The 18,445-nt window shown below is 37.3% G+C and overlaps 1 protein-coding gene across 3 annotated transcripts in view; it reads right to left on the reverse strand.

The window, feature by feature from the left end:
• The window catches only part of GLRA3 (glycine receptor alpha 3), a 208,296-nt gene that overhangs the window by 43,768 nt on the left and 146,083 nt on the right, over positions 1-18,445 (reverse strand). For all 3 annotated transcript variants that reach the window (XM_054554734.2, XM_003776547.4, XM_002815301.5), the window contains exon 7: positions 16,294-16,508. In XM_054554734.2, coding sequence (XP_054410709.1) covers positions 16,294-16,508 — 215 coding nt within the window. The remainder of the gene's footprint in view (positions 1-16,293; positions 16,509-18,445) is intronic.

The raw sequence follows: 18,445 nt of genomic DNA on the forward strand, positions 1-18,445 counted from the left end.
CATCTCTATCTATCCATCTATCCATCAAACATGAGCTTACATTATATCTCTAAATCTAACTCAACACCACAGGGTTCCCTTTAGCCTATATCCTTTCTATATAAGCAAAATTTTTCTCTAAAAGTGGAAAACTTGACTCCCATTATCCTCAACATGTACTTGATCATTCACTGTGTATGTGACTAATATCTCAATTCTGCCAACCATATTTTCAGCCTCAGCACCTTAATATAATGGTAGAACCAGATACTGTGATCATTCACCTCATTTTTGTTTCATATGAAGGTGCTTTTTGTGTGCAGATAGTGGTTGCATTTGGCCTTCCTGTTGGGAGGATTATGGCTGGAGGCTTCTATTTGGCCACTATTGGCCCCATTTGGCTCCTTGCTCCTAGTCCCATCTCCCAGTGGCCCCATTGGCCTTGGTCCTAACTAACTATTTATCCTGCTCCATAGGATCTGGCAATCTGGCAGCATCCTTGACTCTGGTTCCACCAGACCCAGCCAGCCTCCTTGATTCTGACACCTGCTCAAACATGGCCCTACAGGTCTCGCTGTGTCTTGTCACCTCAAAGGTAGAGAAGGGAAGAGAAGGATAAGAAAAAGAGTGGAAAAAACAGGCAACTTTTAAAAATGAGCACAAAGGGAAGAGACAGGAAGAGAAGAGTAAAAAGAAAAGCTAGGTCCGTATTTTCTAGAAATAGATTTATACAGACCTAAGTCCCTTAGAAAAAGTAATTCAGTAACCTTTAAGCAACTATTTTCATACTCCTCTCAGTTTAATGGGCCGTGATTTGAGGTTGTAGCTGAACTCATATCTTTGTATATGCCCATTGCTCAAGGTTGAAAATTTGCTTGAGTATTAGTTTCTGCTCTTATTGTATACATGTGCATATATTCCACAGTTAAGGAAGCATATCTTGCAAGCATTGTCAGCAAAAACATACCTTTTGTGGAGTGAGCATGAGATAATTCATTTTGTTTCATACTTTATATAGCCAATTAGATGTGTAAAATGTCATTTGCCAAGTATTAGAAATAAAAATGAGAGATACTTATATTTATGAAAGGTAAGATGTTTTTCCATCTTTCATTGGAAATGGACAATTAGCTACAAGTCTGTTTCCTTCTATAAAAATAAATATCCTTACTTCCAAGAAGATGTGGATCTGGGAGAACAGAATGCCAGGCTGGGTTCAAGCTAATTTGCCCTACTTCTTTGGACCCATTGCATAATTATCTTAAGGATCAACACCCTACATTTTGAGAACTTGCCTGTCTTTGTGCTGTTTATATCTTCTGTATTCTTTCCTCTTTCATCTTCAATATTTAGTGCAGCTATTTTTATGAAACGTTAGCCTGTGGGAATTTTGAACAGATTTAGATAGTAGTTTTAAAGGATAAGTGGCTCAACATTTGGGGGAAAGTTAGGGTGGCAGGAGGGGTAAATAAAGTAAGGAAAAAACTCTTTCCCATCTTTCCCAGCAGGTTCTTCAGGTCGCAGGCTAAACTTTGCCCAAATCTGGTTCAGAATCTGTGCTGACTTGCTGTGTTACCCTAACACATTGCATTGGAATTGTTATTCCTTGTTTCTTTTTCTTTTTTTTTTTCCTGTTTGTAATGTGAACTCTTTGAGGGCAGATGACATCTCTGTTTTGGTCACCATCACATCAGTGTTTGTCACGTGTACATATTTGCTGAGTGAATGGACAGATAAATGAAGGCATTAAATGGTAAAATATAGGCGTCGGGGGAGAAACTGAATCATAGATGACATATGGAGATTCACTTTCTGGAGCAACACTTTCTTAATACCTTCAATTGGGTTGATTTTCTTTTTGAAAGTTTATTTTTTGACACTCGGAAGGGTGTCAACTTACATATGAAGCATTTCAACAGGGAAGCACACTGCATCTCCTCCTGCATTTTAAGTGTGACTTCTACTGATCAGAATCATCTCCACTGGGCAAAGAGCAGTGCATCTCACTTTATTCCAGTGCTGTGTCAAATGTCCATCTGTTTGCAAGTATAGATTTAAATCTCATAAATTCTGTAATTTGGCCAGAAATTTCTGGCTGCTTCCAAATATATACAGTCCTGGAACAAGTAATATGGCTTTCAAAGATGCTGTCTCAAGTTACATTATTCCTGAACGAATATGACTCATAAAGTATGTGTGCATTCTTGAGCATCCTGAATCCATAATGACATGAACTACAGAAATTACATCAGAAATATAATTTCCAAACTAATTCAATGAGTGTTTTCAGTGACAACAAATATATAGAAACATCATTTGTGCCTGCCAGCGTTCTGCTAATTGTTAACAGCTTAAGAGCATTGAGCCTAAAGGCCTACTTTCCTCATCATCTCTTTGACCCCCTTCACCAATTTCAAGTCTGTTTCTCCTCCTCCATTCTAGCTTCCCCGCCAAGCACAGCAAACACAGGACGTGGGAAGTTTGGAACTTTGGGGCTAGTAACTTTAAAATAAAGACAGCAGTTCTTACTTCAGTGCATTCACAACACACTCATGACACACAGCGCACTCCCCATGGATTCAGAGTCATTACCTTCTTTCCTCCCCCTCCTGCATGCCGCATTTTTGGGCAGTATCATTCCAATCTTGACCACCTTCCCAAAAGACCCATTGTCCACTGGAATCCTAGTTCTATATTCTGGAAGAATCTCTCCTTGGTATAACTTTCTGAGTACAAGTGTCTATGGAAATAAAACCTAAAGGTTTACTAATCAGGTGCACTGGTCAGGGGACCTTTGTTCCGGAAACCACTCCCGAGCCATCCTGTAGAAGAATGCTTCCTTCTCAGGGAGTGCCCTTTCCATGTCTTCTGTGACCTGCGTTCTCAGGGTTTCCCTCCCTCCACTCCACCCCGTCGGCTTTGTGGATTCTCTTTCTTTTCCTGAGCTGCTTGGGGAGATGGCCTGGGCCCTCTTCTATTCTCATTGGAACACGACTCACTAATCCATCGTATCTATCCCTATGGATTCAGTTCCTCTTCTGTGCTCATGATCCCCAAATCTCTATTTCCTGACTAGAGCCCCCTTTATCCAGGTTCTTCCTTCACGGCACTCTGACTGTCTCCCACACCTCAAACTTAATTTGAATAAAAAGGAGTCAAGAATCTCTACCAGACTACCCCCTCCCCCACCAAAAAAAACCAACAATAACAGCAAATATGCACAGCTCCCCTCTCTTCTCATTAAGAGACTCCACTCTGCAGTTGCTCACCCCTAAATCTAGGAGTCTTCTCACTCTCTCTTTTCAAAGATTCAGCCCTGTTAATTATGTTTTCTTTCCATTTCTCAAGTTTATCAATTTCTGTCCTTCCCGATACTGCCATCACACTGATTCCCGATACTGCCATCACACATCCACAGTGTGTCCTAGTCCCTCAGCTCTACCCTTGACACAACAGTTAATGATTTTTAAACGCAAATCTGATTGCATTGCTTTAGGCTTACAATTCTTCATTTGCTTTCTGTTAATTTAATGTTCAAAATCTGTTTTATGGGGTATAAAGCCCTTCATAATTAGCCCTTCATAATAATTCATATTAGCCCTTCACATAAAGCCTAGCTTTCATTTTTGTTTTTTATTCAACATTTACTGAATGCCAATGTTGAACCCACGTTCTGTTGTTAGATGTTATAGGTATAGAGATGAGAAAGACAGACAAGCTCTATTATTAATGGAGCTTATACTCAAGTTAGAAAAACATACAATAAAAGCAAACACATACATAAGATAAGTTAAAAGAAGTGTTGTAAAGAAAATATGGGAGGGTAACGATATGAAGGACTGGGAGAAAGGGGCTATGTGATAGCAGTGGCCAGAGAAGACCTCCCTGTGGAAGGAATAATTAACCACCTTATGCCAGTTTCTTACTTGCTTATTATGTAGTAGCTGTATTTCCCTTCTTTTAGTTTTTGGAACCTGAAAGCAATTGACAAGCTCCACTCTGCCTCAGCTGCTTTGTATTTACTTTTTTTTTTTTTTTTTCCTATTACTTTTGACTGGAACCCTCCTTCTTTGGGTAACTACTAGTCATCCTGTAGGTCTCAGCTTGTAAGCTACTTCTTCAGGGAAACTATCCTCAAATGCCCAGGCCAGAATAATGCATCTCAGCATCCCACTTCCACTTTTTTCATAGGTCACTCATTACAACTATAATTATATTTATTTTTGTGGTAGATCCTGTGAGATGTCTGCTGGCTAGCACCACTTGAATGCCCCACCGTTAACAGGGATAGAGTTAATTACTCTATCCCGCAATTTTTAAGTGCTTTCCACTTTCCAAAAACTGTTTAGAAGGATGCAACAATTAGTATGTCCATGAAGATTTGAAGATGAGATGTCTATACTAATATGTTAACAAAATATGTATTGATACCAAATACCAAATAACTCTATTGTATCATTGATTTTGTCTCACTGTACTGACATTATCCACTTATGTATCTTCTGCTTTTAGGCTATTACATTCCATGAGCTAAGACAAAGGCCAGACCTTATGCACTTTTGTATCTCTAGGATGCAGCACGGGGTTCTTTATGGTAAAGGCTCTCAGTTAGGTTGACTCCTGAGTATTGACTTGTAATCACTGGCCATTCATTATTAGAGAAATAATTATATTAACTAATATGCCAGGAAATGTTCTTAATACAGTAGTGTCCATACGGTAACACTTAATCCCCACAACAATAGAGGGAATCATCCTTATTTTAAAGATGAGGAAACAGTTGCAGTGAAATAACTTGCTTAAGGCCACATGGCTACCAAGTTGCAAAACTAGGATTTGAATATAACTCATATGGTTCCAGAGCTCATGAACTTAACTACTATTCTATATCACCTAGTTATTAGGTTGCTTCCATTTAAGATACCACTGCAAATCAACAACTGTAAACAATGTAAATTGGAATTCCTCTCTGTATCTTAAAATTCCAGGCTCTATAAATTTCATCTGATATTTAAGAGTAATGTCAGCGCACAAAATACATACTGTAAGATCCTCCATATTTGCTAGCTTTGATCCTAAAATCTGACAGTCAACTTCCTAGTAGACAACGTATGAAAAGAAATGGTCATTATATTTACTAGATGAAAACAAACTAGTTGCTCAGGTGAAGCAAAACTATTAAGATAAGAGAAATATTTTATCCTTTGAAATACCATGTATGTCCCCCAGCAGTATTAAATATACTAAAGTTGTTTATGAGCCAAGAGACAGGAGACTGTTGTTTACTTGCCATGTAACAATCCAGGAAGAGATCAGCTTGATAAATGATCAATTGAGTACACAAGCTAGGTTATTGCAAGGCCTAGTCTTTTTCATTCTAAAAAAAGTTTTATAATTTAGGAAAAGGAATACAAGCACCATATGTTCTGTAGATTTCTTATACTTTTTTTCCCCAAGAAATTATGCAGTTTTTTCTTTTTTGTAAAATTATCATTAGAAATAGAGAAAGCCTGCCTCTTGCATCTCAAATAAGAATATATATATATAATTGGATTTTATTGCTGTCAGTCGTCTTGGTTATTAAACACAGAATCAAGTCACTTTGACCCTGAGAAGCAGTCATGTTCAGGGAGTTGCCTAACCATGAGATTTCTCTGTATCTACCCCTCCAATGACTTGAGGGGTTTGGCATAGGGAGGATTCAAGCTAGAATACAATGCAAGTAGCAAACAACCACAAAATTTCACTGGCTTGAAGAAACAAAGGTTTATTTTGCTCTCATACTGCATGTCTACTTTGAGTCGAATGCTGACCCTGGAATGGTGTCGTCATTGCTATCCTCACTTGTAACACAGCAGCGGAGGAAAATCAAGTCGCTGGTGGTTCTCACATTTGGTCATAAATGTTCCAGACTGGTAGTGGCACAGGTTGCTTCTGCTCAAAGTTCATTAGCCAGAACTACTCACAGTCAACCCTGATCACAAGAGCACTGGGAGATGTAATCCTACCACATTGCCTAGAGGGGAAAGTGGCCTTCGTGGCACAGAGCATTATGATAACTCCAGAGAAAGTCAGGTGGGGGCGATTTCTATTTGTCCTTCTGAAGCAAGAATCCTCATAAGCACAGAATTGAGGAACATGTGGATTATGATCTGATCACTGCGATATCTTGAATAGCACATAAAGGCAGCTTTGTTAAAGAGAAAAACTCACTGCTTTATAGAAAGAAGCTGTCAATTAATTAGGGTATGACAAAGAATAAGAAATGTCCCCTGATTTTCAGCCAAAAATTTCCTAAAACAATAGTGTCAGGTCCAAATTCAGTAATATGAACTGTAAGGAGACACAAAAAAGTAGATGCCTGGTAGTGCTTTGAAGCACTAACTTAACCTAAGACAGATAATCAATTCTCTAGATGCAGAGAGTAAAGACAGGCAGTCTGCAAGCCACATTTATGTATGAGAATAAGTTTGTTTGGACTGCACAATATCTTAAAAAAGAAAAAGAATATGCTTCTAAGCATGGAATGCTCATCATCAGTTAACCATACTGCTCATCCCTCTTCCCTTCATTAATTACACCAGACCACTTTGTTCATTTATTTGTGCATCTGACCCCTGAAGTCATTTGACTTTGTGCTCTTTGATCCTGATATGGTTTGGATCTGTGCCCCCACCCAAAACTCATGTTGAATTGTAATACCTAGTGTTGGAGGTGGGGCCTGGTGGGAGGTAATTCCATCATGGGGGTGATTTCTAATGGTTTAGCACCATCCCTCTAGTGCTGTCTTGTGACAGAGTTCTCATGAGACCTGGTTGTTTAAAAGTGTGTGGCACCTTCCCTTTCAATCTTCTTCCCCCTGCTCCAGCCATGTAAGAAATGCTTACTTCCCCTTCACCTTCCACTATGATTGTAAGTTTCCTGAGGCCCCCCAGAAGCAGAAGCCTGGATAGCCCATAGAATCATGAGCCAATTAATCCTCTTTTCTTTATAAATTACCCAGTCTCAGGTAGTTCTTTATAGCAATGTGAAAAATGGCCTAAAACAAGTCCAGAGAAATAGATGGCTTGCATATATATCTCAGGTAATCCTTCATAAATAAGTTTACTTTTGCACGAACTTTTGATAGGATTATTGAATAGCAATAATTTTGGATCTTATTCCTTAACAAGTACATTGAGTGAGCTGTATTATAACTACGGCAGTATATGCTGTGGTTGAGAGGCCTGCCAAGATGTATGCCTTTACTTCAGTCCACATGGAGGCAGTCGAAAGGATTTTTCTGTGACCAATAAATTCCTGTTACAGCTTATAGACAACAATATATTAATGGGCAAAGATATATTTGATGTGGCTAGCTAAATTATAACCCAGATGACTATTGATCAATGGATTCTAGAAATAGAAATTTAAATGTATTTATAAACAGCCTAGTTTAAACTTAAGAAAAAGAAATTGATTAAATCAGAACCTGGAGTTTGAATCACAAAATCTCATCTACACCTCCATGTAGGAACCCTATAAGGTAAATTTCCAGGGATCCCTTAAGAGAGGTAGTTTGTCAATTCTTTTCTCAATCCAAACTTGCTTTTTATTTGAGAAAAAGGTATAATAAAACATCACAGTGTATGTTTTTGATGAGCTAAAATAGCCCTTTGAATAGGGTAATTGGTTCTTCCTTTAATAGCATTCAATCCTGGTGGATTGCCCTAGTTCCTCAGAAATGTCAAGTGAACTGTGATGAGTAATTTTGGCTGTGCAATGGGCAAGTGATTGAAGCCTACAGATAACTGCTTTTTCTCTGAGATATGCTGAAAATGTCTCTGCTTGTGTTATGCCTTGTTTTCTGAGGTTTTAATTTCAGATCTCATTGACTTTTCATTTAATCATTCATTTTTAAAATACAAATTTGTAGTACCCTTAATCCTACATTTCTCCTTAGTGCAAGAACCTGTATAAGAATTTTACATTTTGTAACAGGAAAAAATAATATTAATCTCAAAAGCATTTCAAACTTCATTAAGACCTAAAGCCAGAGAGCAAGGAATCTGAACAAAAGAAAATAACAAATAGTGTTTTAAAAACAGGTGTTGAAGTGGAATGAAACTGACACTGAAAAGGCAAAAGGAGGTAACTCAAGGACTACTTTCTCGGAGCATGAATAACTAGGCAATGAAACATACAGCCCAGGATATTGTGAGTTTAGACATTCTGACATTTATTATCCTGGAGGGTGACTCACAACAGTCTTGCTGGTGGAACGTTCATGCTGATTATCATAGTCATAACCCTTAGTAAATGAATGATGCGTCTAACACAATATTTATTTTTCACATAAGGGATTTTTGCTTTGTTTTGTTTTTGTGAAAGGGTTTTGCTCTGTCACCCAGGCTGAAGTGCAGTGGTGCAATCATAACTCACTGCAGCCTCGAGTTCCTGGGCTCAAGCAATTCTCCTGCCTCAGCCTCCCAAGCAGCTAGGACTATAGGTGTGTGTTACCACACTTTGCTAATTAAAAAAAAAAAATGTGGAGACAAGAGTCTCATTATGTTGCTCAGGCTAGCCTTGAACTCCTGGCCTCAAGCGATCCTCCCACCTCAGCCTCCCAAAGTGCTGGGATTACAGGTGTGAGCCACTCACATAATGGTTTTTACTTCATGAGATAAAATACAACAGAGAATCACATAATAACAAAATTTCATTGTTTCCAAAGAGGTGAACTTAACCAATACTTTAGTCACCAGACAAGGAAAGTACAACGAAAAAGACTAAAGAATTTTGAAAAGTCACAGCTATCTCTTGACTCCCACTTCAGTAACTGGAGTTTTACTATCATTTTTTCTGTAGGATGTAGCTCTTTTTCTTATGTTTAACACTGATGTGAAATTGTCAAATCTAGATGTTACTGAAAATGCTTCTTAGGTGCATGCTGTTAGACTTCCTGGCATTCCTTAATATATTACCTTTTTTTGATCTACTCAGGTTAAATTATATTTGTGGCCTCTCTTTTCTGCATTTTTGTAGTGAAGGTTTTGTGCTTCTATAGCATCATTTTTATTGTAATCACATAAATTCCTATTCCCTTTTTCTCTGGAGTTCAAGAGCTTCATTTAAAACTTCAAATAGGAATCATGAAGACAGATAGAGCCTGTAAAGGTGTTTGTTTTACGCTGATTTTAGGGCAAAGTGCTTTCTTTCACTGGCGAGGTGGTGGTTTTACATCCACTTTTATCTTTTGGGGACTCATGGTACGATTCTAGGATATATATGAAAGTGGTGGATGACATTGTTTACATAAAGTAGTCTCCAAATTGCATACACATTTTTGTTTTTAAATTTAGTTTGATGTCAAAGCTGTGGTATTATGCCATTTTAAAACAGTTTTAAAGTTTATGATTCGGCCATGTACTTTTCCCTAGTTGTTCTATCAGATTTAAGAATTTATGTAGCAGCCCTGTCTCTATCTCAAGTACAGAGAAAATGCTTGATAATCATTAATTTTTCAGCTTGATGGAATCTAATATTTCTAGTAAAGTAGCTCCTAAGTAGGTCCTTGATGAAATCTAATAAGTCTAGTAAAGGAGGTCCTAAGATGAAATGTAGAACTAGAGATATCCATCAATTTTTATCCTTCTTATCATAGAATCCACCCATTTTTAGGACTTTTTAATTTACAAAACAGATAATTTTTTTATCAGTAATAAAATTGGATGGTATTCATATACATTATATCTTGTGATAAGGGTATGAATAAATAATTATTTCATTTTCTGGGCCTTTTTTCTTTTTGCCCCTTTTCCTAAATTAGTGTATATGGAATCATATTAGTATGATCCATGAACATTTAAAAAATTTAGTTGAGGCCGGGCGCGGTGGCTTACGCCTGTAATCCCAGCACTTTGGGAGACCGAGGCGGGCGGATCACGAGGTCAGGAGATCAAGACCATCCTGGCTAACACGGTGAAACCCCGTCTCTACTAAAAATACAAAAAATTAGCCGGGCGAGGTGGCGGGCGCCTGTAGTCCCAGCTACTCGGGAGGCTGAGGCAGGAGAATGGCGTGAACCCCGGGGGGCAGAGCCTGCAGTGAGCCGAGATCACGCCACCGCACTCCAGCCTGGGCGACAGCGAGACTCCGTCTCAACAAAAAAAAAAAAAAAAAAAAAAAAAATTTAGTTGAATATATTGCTTATATGAAACATTGTATCATAAAGTTAAATTTATTATACATTCTGTCACAGTAATAAATTTAAAATGAACTCACTTGGATCATGTTTGTACTGAACTTGATTGAAGTAACATTAGTTAACTACATTTTCAGTAAATATTAAAATGTTATGTTTAAATGTTTTGGACCAAAACATTACTGACAATAATAACTATTAATTGCTGTATTAATAGGAAAACCTGATTACTATGTAGCTCTCCTGACTCCATTACATTATCACTAACACAATGTACTCTCCTTTAAAATTTAAGGGTATTTTTTTAGAACAATAAGAATGTGTATTTGCTAATTAGCTATGAACACAACAGTGAATATAAATCGTTCATTTTTCTTCCCATTTCCTATCTTTTTATTGTAATCAACCACACATAGATATCTGTGTGCCAACACAATTGTGGTGTTCAAAAAATGTACCAGTTCAATTTATATTTTCTAATAGTTATAATCATTTTTAAAATTGGTGTTATGAAGAATGAGAGCTTAATATAATATAAAAGCGATCATCGTTATTTTTCTTATTTTTACTATTTTTTTGAGACGGAGTCTCATTCTGTCACCCAGGCTGGAGTGCAGTGGTGCAATCTCGGCTCACTACAACCTCTGCCTCCCGGGTTTAAGTGATTCTGGTGCCTCAGCCTCCAGAGTAGCTGAGATTACAGATGCCCGCCACCACGCCCAGCTAATTTTTGTATTTTTTAGTAGAGACGGGGTTTCGCCATGTTGGCCAGGCTGTTCTCAAACTCCTAGCCTCAAGTGATCCACCCGCTTCTGCCTCCCAAAGTGCTGGGATTACAGACATGAGCCACCGTGCCCAGATGCTATCTCTGAAAATGAGGACAATTTCACAGAGAAATTGAAAGAGGAAAAATGAGTGGAATTGAGAGAGGTAAAAGGTTCTAAGTAATCATTGACCATAAACAGCTTTTGGTGCAGAATTTGCAATCTCCACAGGCTACCAGCTTCTGAGCTTCTGTAAAATATTTAATCAAAAAGCCATATTTGAAATTTCAAGTGCTCTTTTTTTTTTATTATACTTTAAGTTTTAGGGTACATGTGCACAATGTGCAGGTTTGTTACATATGTATACATGTGCCATGTTGGTGTGCTGCACCCATTAACTTGTCATTTAGCATCAGGTATATCTCCTATCTCCTAATGCTATCCCTCCCCCCTCCCCACACCCCACAACAGTCCCCAGAGTGTGATGTTCCCCTTCCTGTGTCCATGTGTTCTCATTGTTCAATTCTCACCTATGAGTGAGAACATGCGGTGTTTGGTTATTTTTTAATGTTTAGTAGCTGTTTTCAATGAGATGGCCATAGTGATGGGAGCAGAGAAATCCACACAGACTCTCCCTGGGATACTTCCCTATTTCTTTCCTATCCCTTCCTACCCTCTTGTTTTTCTGAACGTTTACTGACAAGCCAGAGTGTGGTCTAAGAAAGGAAACCGAAAAACTTAAACAAACAATTTTCCCAAGGTAGATAAGATTATTTACAATTCCCTTTTTCTTTCTTCCTCTCCAAGGCTTCCTTGTGGGTGGAGCGCACTCTTCCACCCTATTGACTTTCGGTTTGGCCATGAGGCTTGTATAATTTGTGGAATAAGAACAGAAGTGACTGTGTGCCAATTCTGAGCACAAGCCTTGCATGTTTCTGCTTGCCTTCTTGCTCTCCAGCACTCCTCCATGGAAAGACCATGTTACAGGTCCCCGCAGCCCCAGAAGGAGGAGACAGAGGGAGCAGATCTGAAACCCACTCCACAGCCTAGATCCAAGCCCACTCCAACAGCCAATCTCAGGGCAAGCCCAGAAGAGATACAGGCACCTCGCAGTCCTGTGAGCAAGAAGAAATGTTGTAAACCATTGAGATTCAGGAGTTGTTATGCAGAATAATTGCGATGTGACTGGATTATCAGCCCCAAGTGCCAAGAATCTTATAATATTAATATATTGTGTTAAGAGCTAGGGTTTGGATAAACTTGAATCTAGAGATTCCCCCACCCTGCCAAGTTTCTATCTGCATATGTGAATGTGTGCATTGTGTATAGTGTGTGTGCATGTGTGTGTGTGCATCTGTTTGACATACTATGTTCAAAAGTCTCTGATATGATAATAAGTTTAAAAGACTAAAATAAGGTATGCATAGTGACACTTGTGTACTTCTGCAGATGATATGAAACATAAAACACACGCCACACCTGGTCCTTAGCTAGTCTCTATGAAACGGGATGAAAAAAAAATGATGACAGTAGGTCTCTAATAGGAATTAATTGATAGTTGAAATCATAAAAGAAAGGGTAAGGTGTATATAATATTGTGGCATGGCCAAGATTTCTCCAGAGTTCCCTAACGTGGATTCCTTCTAGTACTAAGAGTTTACAAATTAAAATTATATTTTGTCTCTTCTACTGATTTTCTCTATTCTTACCCATCCCCATACTTAATTCCTTCAGTGCCAAGGTCTTAACTGAATATTGAAATTAAATTTATACTAAAAACAACTGAATTATTATTACTCTCCCCTCTTTCACCCCTGATGAAATGAATCCTGCTAAGGACTAGTTTTCCATATCTAAAAAAAAGATTTCAGAATGCTGAGATCTCAAAGAGTTTGGGAGTAAAGTTTTGGGGTGAGTAGGTCTTGCCTTTAACCAAACTGTCTAATATATTCTGTTTATGAGTAGGGATAGCCCTGGGAGGGGAACAGAGAGAGAAGATTTTCAGCTGGAGGAAGAGGGCCAAGCATAAATACATCTTCTTTCCCTGTCTTTCCAGGCTTTCTTCCACTAGAAAAATCACCTCTAGTCCACTTCCCAATTCATTTGTAGTTTACTCCCTAAAGTCTGAGGGCTGGGTGTCTTTGGTCAGAACTTTGGAAGTTCTTAGTTTTTGACAATTCCATGTGATTGTCTTGTAAATGTCTCCAAGTTAACATGTTTTAGAAAAGAACCCACAATTAACCTTTCCCCCAACCTTCCCTATTAGTAACTATCATCTCTACTTGCCTAGTTACTTACTTGAATGCTACCCTTGACTCCTGCATTTCCCTGAATCTTCCATGTTCAATTCATAAGCAAATCCTGTCTGTTTTACCTCCAAATATATTTTTTCAGAAACATTTACTTCTTTCTAAAGCCATCTGCTACTCTCTAGCTCTGTTGCTACCAATCTTGCCAGATCATCATCTGCTGTGGACTACAATAGCTTGCTTGGTAGACTCCTTGCTCCCACTCTGCCTCTTCTATCCGGTCTTCAAACAGAAGTCAGTGTAATTGCTCCCCTTGTTAAAATTCATCAGTGGCCCATTGCTGCACCCAAATTAAACCTAATCATTACCAAGGCCCATGAAGTCTTCCTTGATAGGCCCCATGATCATTACCATCTTTTGTCACTCTGCCCCAAGCACATGGTGTAAGAAAGTGCTCCTAAAGTTACACAACCTTGAAAATTTGCTGGGAATAGAATGCATATATCACCTTCTTACGGCCACCTGATACAGACACTGCAAAAATGTAAAAGAGTTCAAATTTCAAGGAATCAATCACAGGAGTGTTCTTGCTTTGAGAGACTACATGCTTGAATTATCATGACATTGTAGAGGCTGATGCAATAGAAAATATCAGAGAGCAATATCAACTCTGTAGTTCTCTAGAAACCGGCTAAAGTACATTCTTTGAGATTTCATTCTCTGAGTCTTACTTAAGCAATTTCTGAGCTCGTTCTTATCTTACAGGAGATGTATTGACACAGAGCCTAGACCAAACACTAGGCAAAGATCACAAAATTATGATTTATTGTTTCACTCTCCTATGTTTGATAGTCAATTTTCCTGAATGTAACTTTGTTTTCCTACTTCCTAGAAATTGTCAGTAGGTAAATTCTGGGTGTTTTAGTGGCAAGACTCTCAGACTTCTGAGGGTTCTTTTGTGAGATTGAGAACAGAAGAGCTTAAGGTGCACGGTCTCACACATCTGTTTCTAAATGCAAGTTATAAAGCCCTCACCTCCTGTGTCCTTGGGGTCTGCCCTACTAAAATTGAATGTAAGTAATCAATTATGCTAAACCTCCTATTCCTGACTTATCTTGAATTCTAAGATGATACAGTCAACTTCTTTTAAGGTATCACTTTCTCAATTAATTCCTTTTGTGGGTCAGAGTCACACCTGTCATCGCATTTTTAGATGTCATTGTCTCTATGATCAGAGAGATAGACTTTGTACACATGTATGTGTATAGTTGAACTCATGGCTGAAAATTTATTTCTTCTGTAAGGTCTTGTGGAAATTAAAGCTTTTAAAAAATGTCTCCTATTTCTTGAGAAAAAAATATGAAGCAGTCCTAGACATTCTTCTTTTTTTTTAAGTTGTGCCTCCATTCTGTGTTTTTAATTTATTGTTTGCTTTATTTCTGCATCCTCTACTCACATTTCCATGCTCCCCCAATTCTACGTTACTCTCCGTATCTAAACATCTTTCTGTTGTGCCTTGTAGAAGCCATAGATTCTCCTTTTTCTGACTGACAGCATACAGACAAATGAGCTTTCATTTCTGTTTAGCTCTTGAGGATCAGTGAGTAAACTGACGATTTCCTTTACAAATTAACTATGAAATTTCCACTATTACCCAGAGCTCTTGCAACATTTATCCTTACGTAAATAAGCATTGAGTCTTATTAGTTTACCTTTATAAACAGATTTATAATTTTCACATGAACAATATTTTAGAAAACACTAGTTGATGCGAACAATTTTGAAAATATAATTAAGTGTTAATAAAAGTAGACAGTATTAGGAGAGACAACCATTAAATTTTAGTGAGGCAGAGCATGTTAATATCATATTTTAATGATAAAATTCCTATTTTCAATTTTTATTTATATAGGCATTTCAATCTAATAAATTGAATCATAGAATGAATTAATAGAAAGGACTAAGGGAGCCATGACAATAGATTTATAATTTACTTGGTGTGGCAAGAAGATAGCATCAAATGCACACAAAAAAAGTTAATATGATTTTATTGCATTGAAGTACTTCATTTCAATGAAAGTATAGTAAAGCTTCTTGGAAGCTATGCAGAATTACTTAATTTAGATGATAGAAACTTCTTCTTAGACGTCATTTTAGGGGAAGAAAATAATTTTCTATTTCTATGCAGCTAAATAAATGAAAAGAGTTTTATTTCAGTATATCTTATGCAAAGCAATATTGGGTCTTTTACTAACCTCACAGAGGGAACAATTTTATTTTAATTCTGGCAGCTCAGCATGGATGAAAATCGTGGAATTAGATAAGATCTCCTGTCTATTGACTTATGGTTACTTAAAAGCAAAAGGGAGAAAAAAACACAAAAATAATATATATCATACTTGGCTCAGGGTGCAGCACTGTGGGCACTCTGATGCAATACTTGTAATATAATTGGTATATTTCTTCTGGAAATAAATTTGGCAATATATATCAATGCATACAGCTATCAGTGCAGCAATTCTGTTTATAAGAATATATGCTAAGAACATAATACAAAATATGTGTGAAGCTATGTGTGTGTGTATGTGTTTGTGTCTATAGATATATATGTGTGTTTACATAAAATATGTGTTTATATAAATATAGATGATATGTGTGATATGTATAGACACAGGCACACACACATATATTCATATGTATTCATATATATTCATATATTCATATATCAATCTACTAAGTAGATTATGGCATATCCATACAATGGAGTACTATGCCACCATTTAAAATTACAATGTAGATTCAACTTAAATGTTTAATATATTTCTAAATATTTTAAAACCTATTGATACAAATAATTCCATAGTGTATAAGAGTATTATTGATATTTAAATAATTGGGAATAATAACACAAAATGTGAACAGCGGATATCACTGGTTTGCAGAATTTTTTTCATTTATTTCTGTTTTACATGTTTGCTGCTTTGGTTATATATTACTTTAAAAACCAATAATGCCATTGAAATGCCATTGAAAAATATCTGACCAAAGCTGACAACGATATCTTTGCAAGATTTATAAGTATGTGTGCAAAGATGTGCATGCTCATTCGTGCACTTACCTTTGGCAAGGAAGCTCGTGATCCTGAACTCTGTGTAGTCATCGTCAGCACGGTGGTTATCCCCAGAGCTACCCTGGCTGGTGCTGCATCCATGTTGATCCAGAATGAAACCCAGGATAAAATAACAATCAGGAGACTGGGAATGTACATCTGGATCAGATAGTATCCCATTTGTCGCTCCAGATGGAATCGCACTTCTATACATGTAAACTTTCCTAATTGGTGGTAAGGTAAATACAGCAATTAGTACAAATAGGTTTTTGTTACGGCATTAAATATCACAATTTCTTTTCTTTTTTTTTTTTTTTTTTTCAGACAGGGTCTCACTCTGTCCCCCAGGCTAGAGTGAAGTGGCATGATCTCAGCTCACTGTAGCCTGCGCCTCCTGGGTTCAAGAGTTTCTCCTGCCTCAGCCTCCCCAGTAGCTGGGATTACAGGCATGCACCACCAAGCCTGGCTAATTTTTTTTTTTTTTTTGGTAGAGATGCGGTTTCACCATGTTGGCCAGGCTGGTGTCGAATTCCTGACCTCAGGTAATCTGCCCACCTCAGCCTCCCAAAGTGTTGGGATTACAGGTGTGAGCCACTGCTCCCGGCCTCACAATTTCATTTTGATAAGGATTCTGTCATAAAACTTTCCATGACAATGAAACGAGTCTCGTATTGATTCTTGAAAAAATATTTTTCACTGTTAGCATCAAGAAGCAGTGTAGTAAAGAGAGTGTACTCTTTTAGGAAATAGCAAGAAACTTTATTACTTCTGACCCGAAAAGTGCTTTACACTTGTCAAAATACCCAAAGATTTATTATTTCACTTGATTATGACAATTGCTTCTGAGGCAGACAGGAGAAATATATACTTATTATATAAAGATCTTCTTTACTCATTGACTGTTTCTGGTGCTTTGAGTGCTTCTTTAGAGCCAGGTGCTATTTGTTGCAGAAGCCTTTCCATTTTCTTTAAAGTAAGTGCTAGAGGATAAATACAATTGAACACGAATGATTCCTTGAATAATAAAGCAAACAAATAAGAAAATATGTGTTATTTCCCATTAATAAATTTGAAAATAAAAACACACTAAAAACAATGGGATCCATTTGTACTATACACTTATGCTGTTGTGTCTCTATTATTTACCTCTATTTTGGTAAGCAATACATAGAGGAGTAAATGATGGTTTAATAAACATTAAGTTGATATTTTTTGCTTGGGTCCTGGTTCTACTCCCTACTCTATTGATATTGATTTATACTATTCTATGTTATCTCTCCTTTATAAAAATTGTTCTTCTAAATCACCTGGTTCTTGGTTTAATTGTTTTTATTTGAATTATTTTAAGAAGGATGAGGTCAGAAAGTTAACATTCTGCTCTTCAAGTAACATTCTGTTACTTACCATGAAAGAAAGATGTTAAAGAGCAATTGCTGTCCTATTGCTAGGTAGGGCTCCGTGCAAAGCTTCTATTCATGTGACTTGGGCCATGCGTGATTGCACAGGTGATGCAAGGGCACTATACCTGGATGAACCCATGCATGTGTTTCCAGAGCTTAAGTCTCAACAAAAGTTCATAAAGTCCAGGAAACGTGGATTCCACTCTTAAGTGAATAGTAATCAGAAACATATGTGCAAACCATACATGATCCTTTTATCAATTTATCAAATGTATACAAAAATGCCTAAAGATTTCTGAAATATATGAAAATACTTTAGATTTTAAAGTGCTATTAAATATAAAGATTTAAATTTTTCTATGAAAAATAATGAAATGGAATAAAACAAGAATAACTGAAACATATTTATAATATCAGTTAACTCACTAAGTAATCTCATACCATAATTAGTAACAAATACTAACCATTCAGATACTTTGTATAAATTCTCTAAATTTCGGGTGTGATTCTCAAGGAAAAGAATAAGCTTCATTGTGTTTTTATTTAAAAAGAGTGTTTTTCAAAGTTCAAAATCACTAATCATCAGAAAAATGCAAATCAAAACCACAATAAGTGCAATCCCAGCACTTTGGGAGGCCGAGGTGGGAGAATCATGAGGTCAGGAGGTGGAGACCAACTTGGCTAATCCGGTGCAACCCCGTCTCTACTAAAAACACAAAAAATTAGCCAGTCATGGTGGTGGGCGCCTGTAGTCCCAGCTA

This window comes from Pongo abelii, chromosome 3 (genome assembly GCF_028885655.2).
Source record: "Pongo abelii isolate AG06213 chromosome 3, NHGRI_mPonAbe1-v2.0_pri, whole genome shotgun sequence".
NCBI classification, from domain to species: domain Eukaryota; kingdom Metazoa; phylum Chordata; class Mammalia; order Primates; family Hominidae; genus Pongo; species Pongo abelii.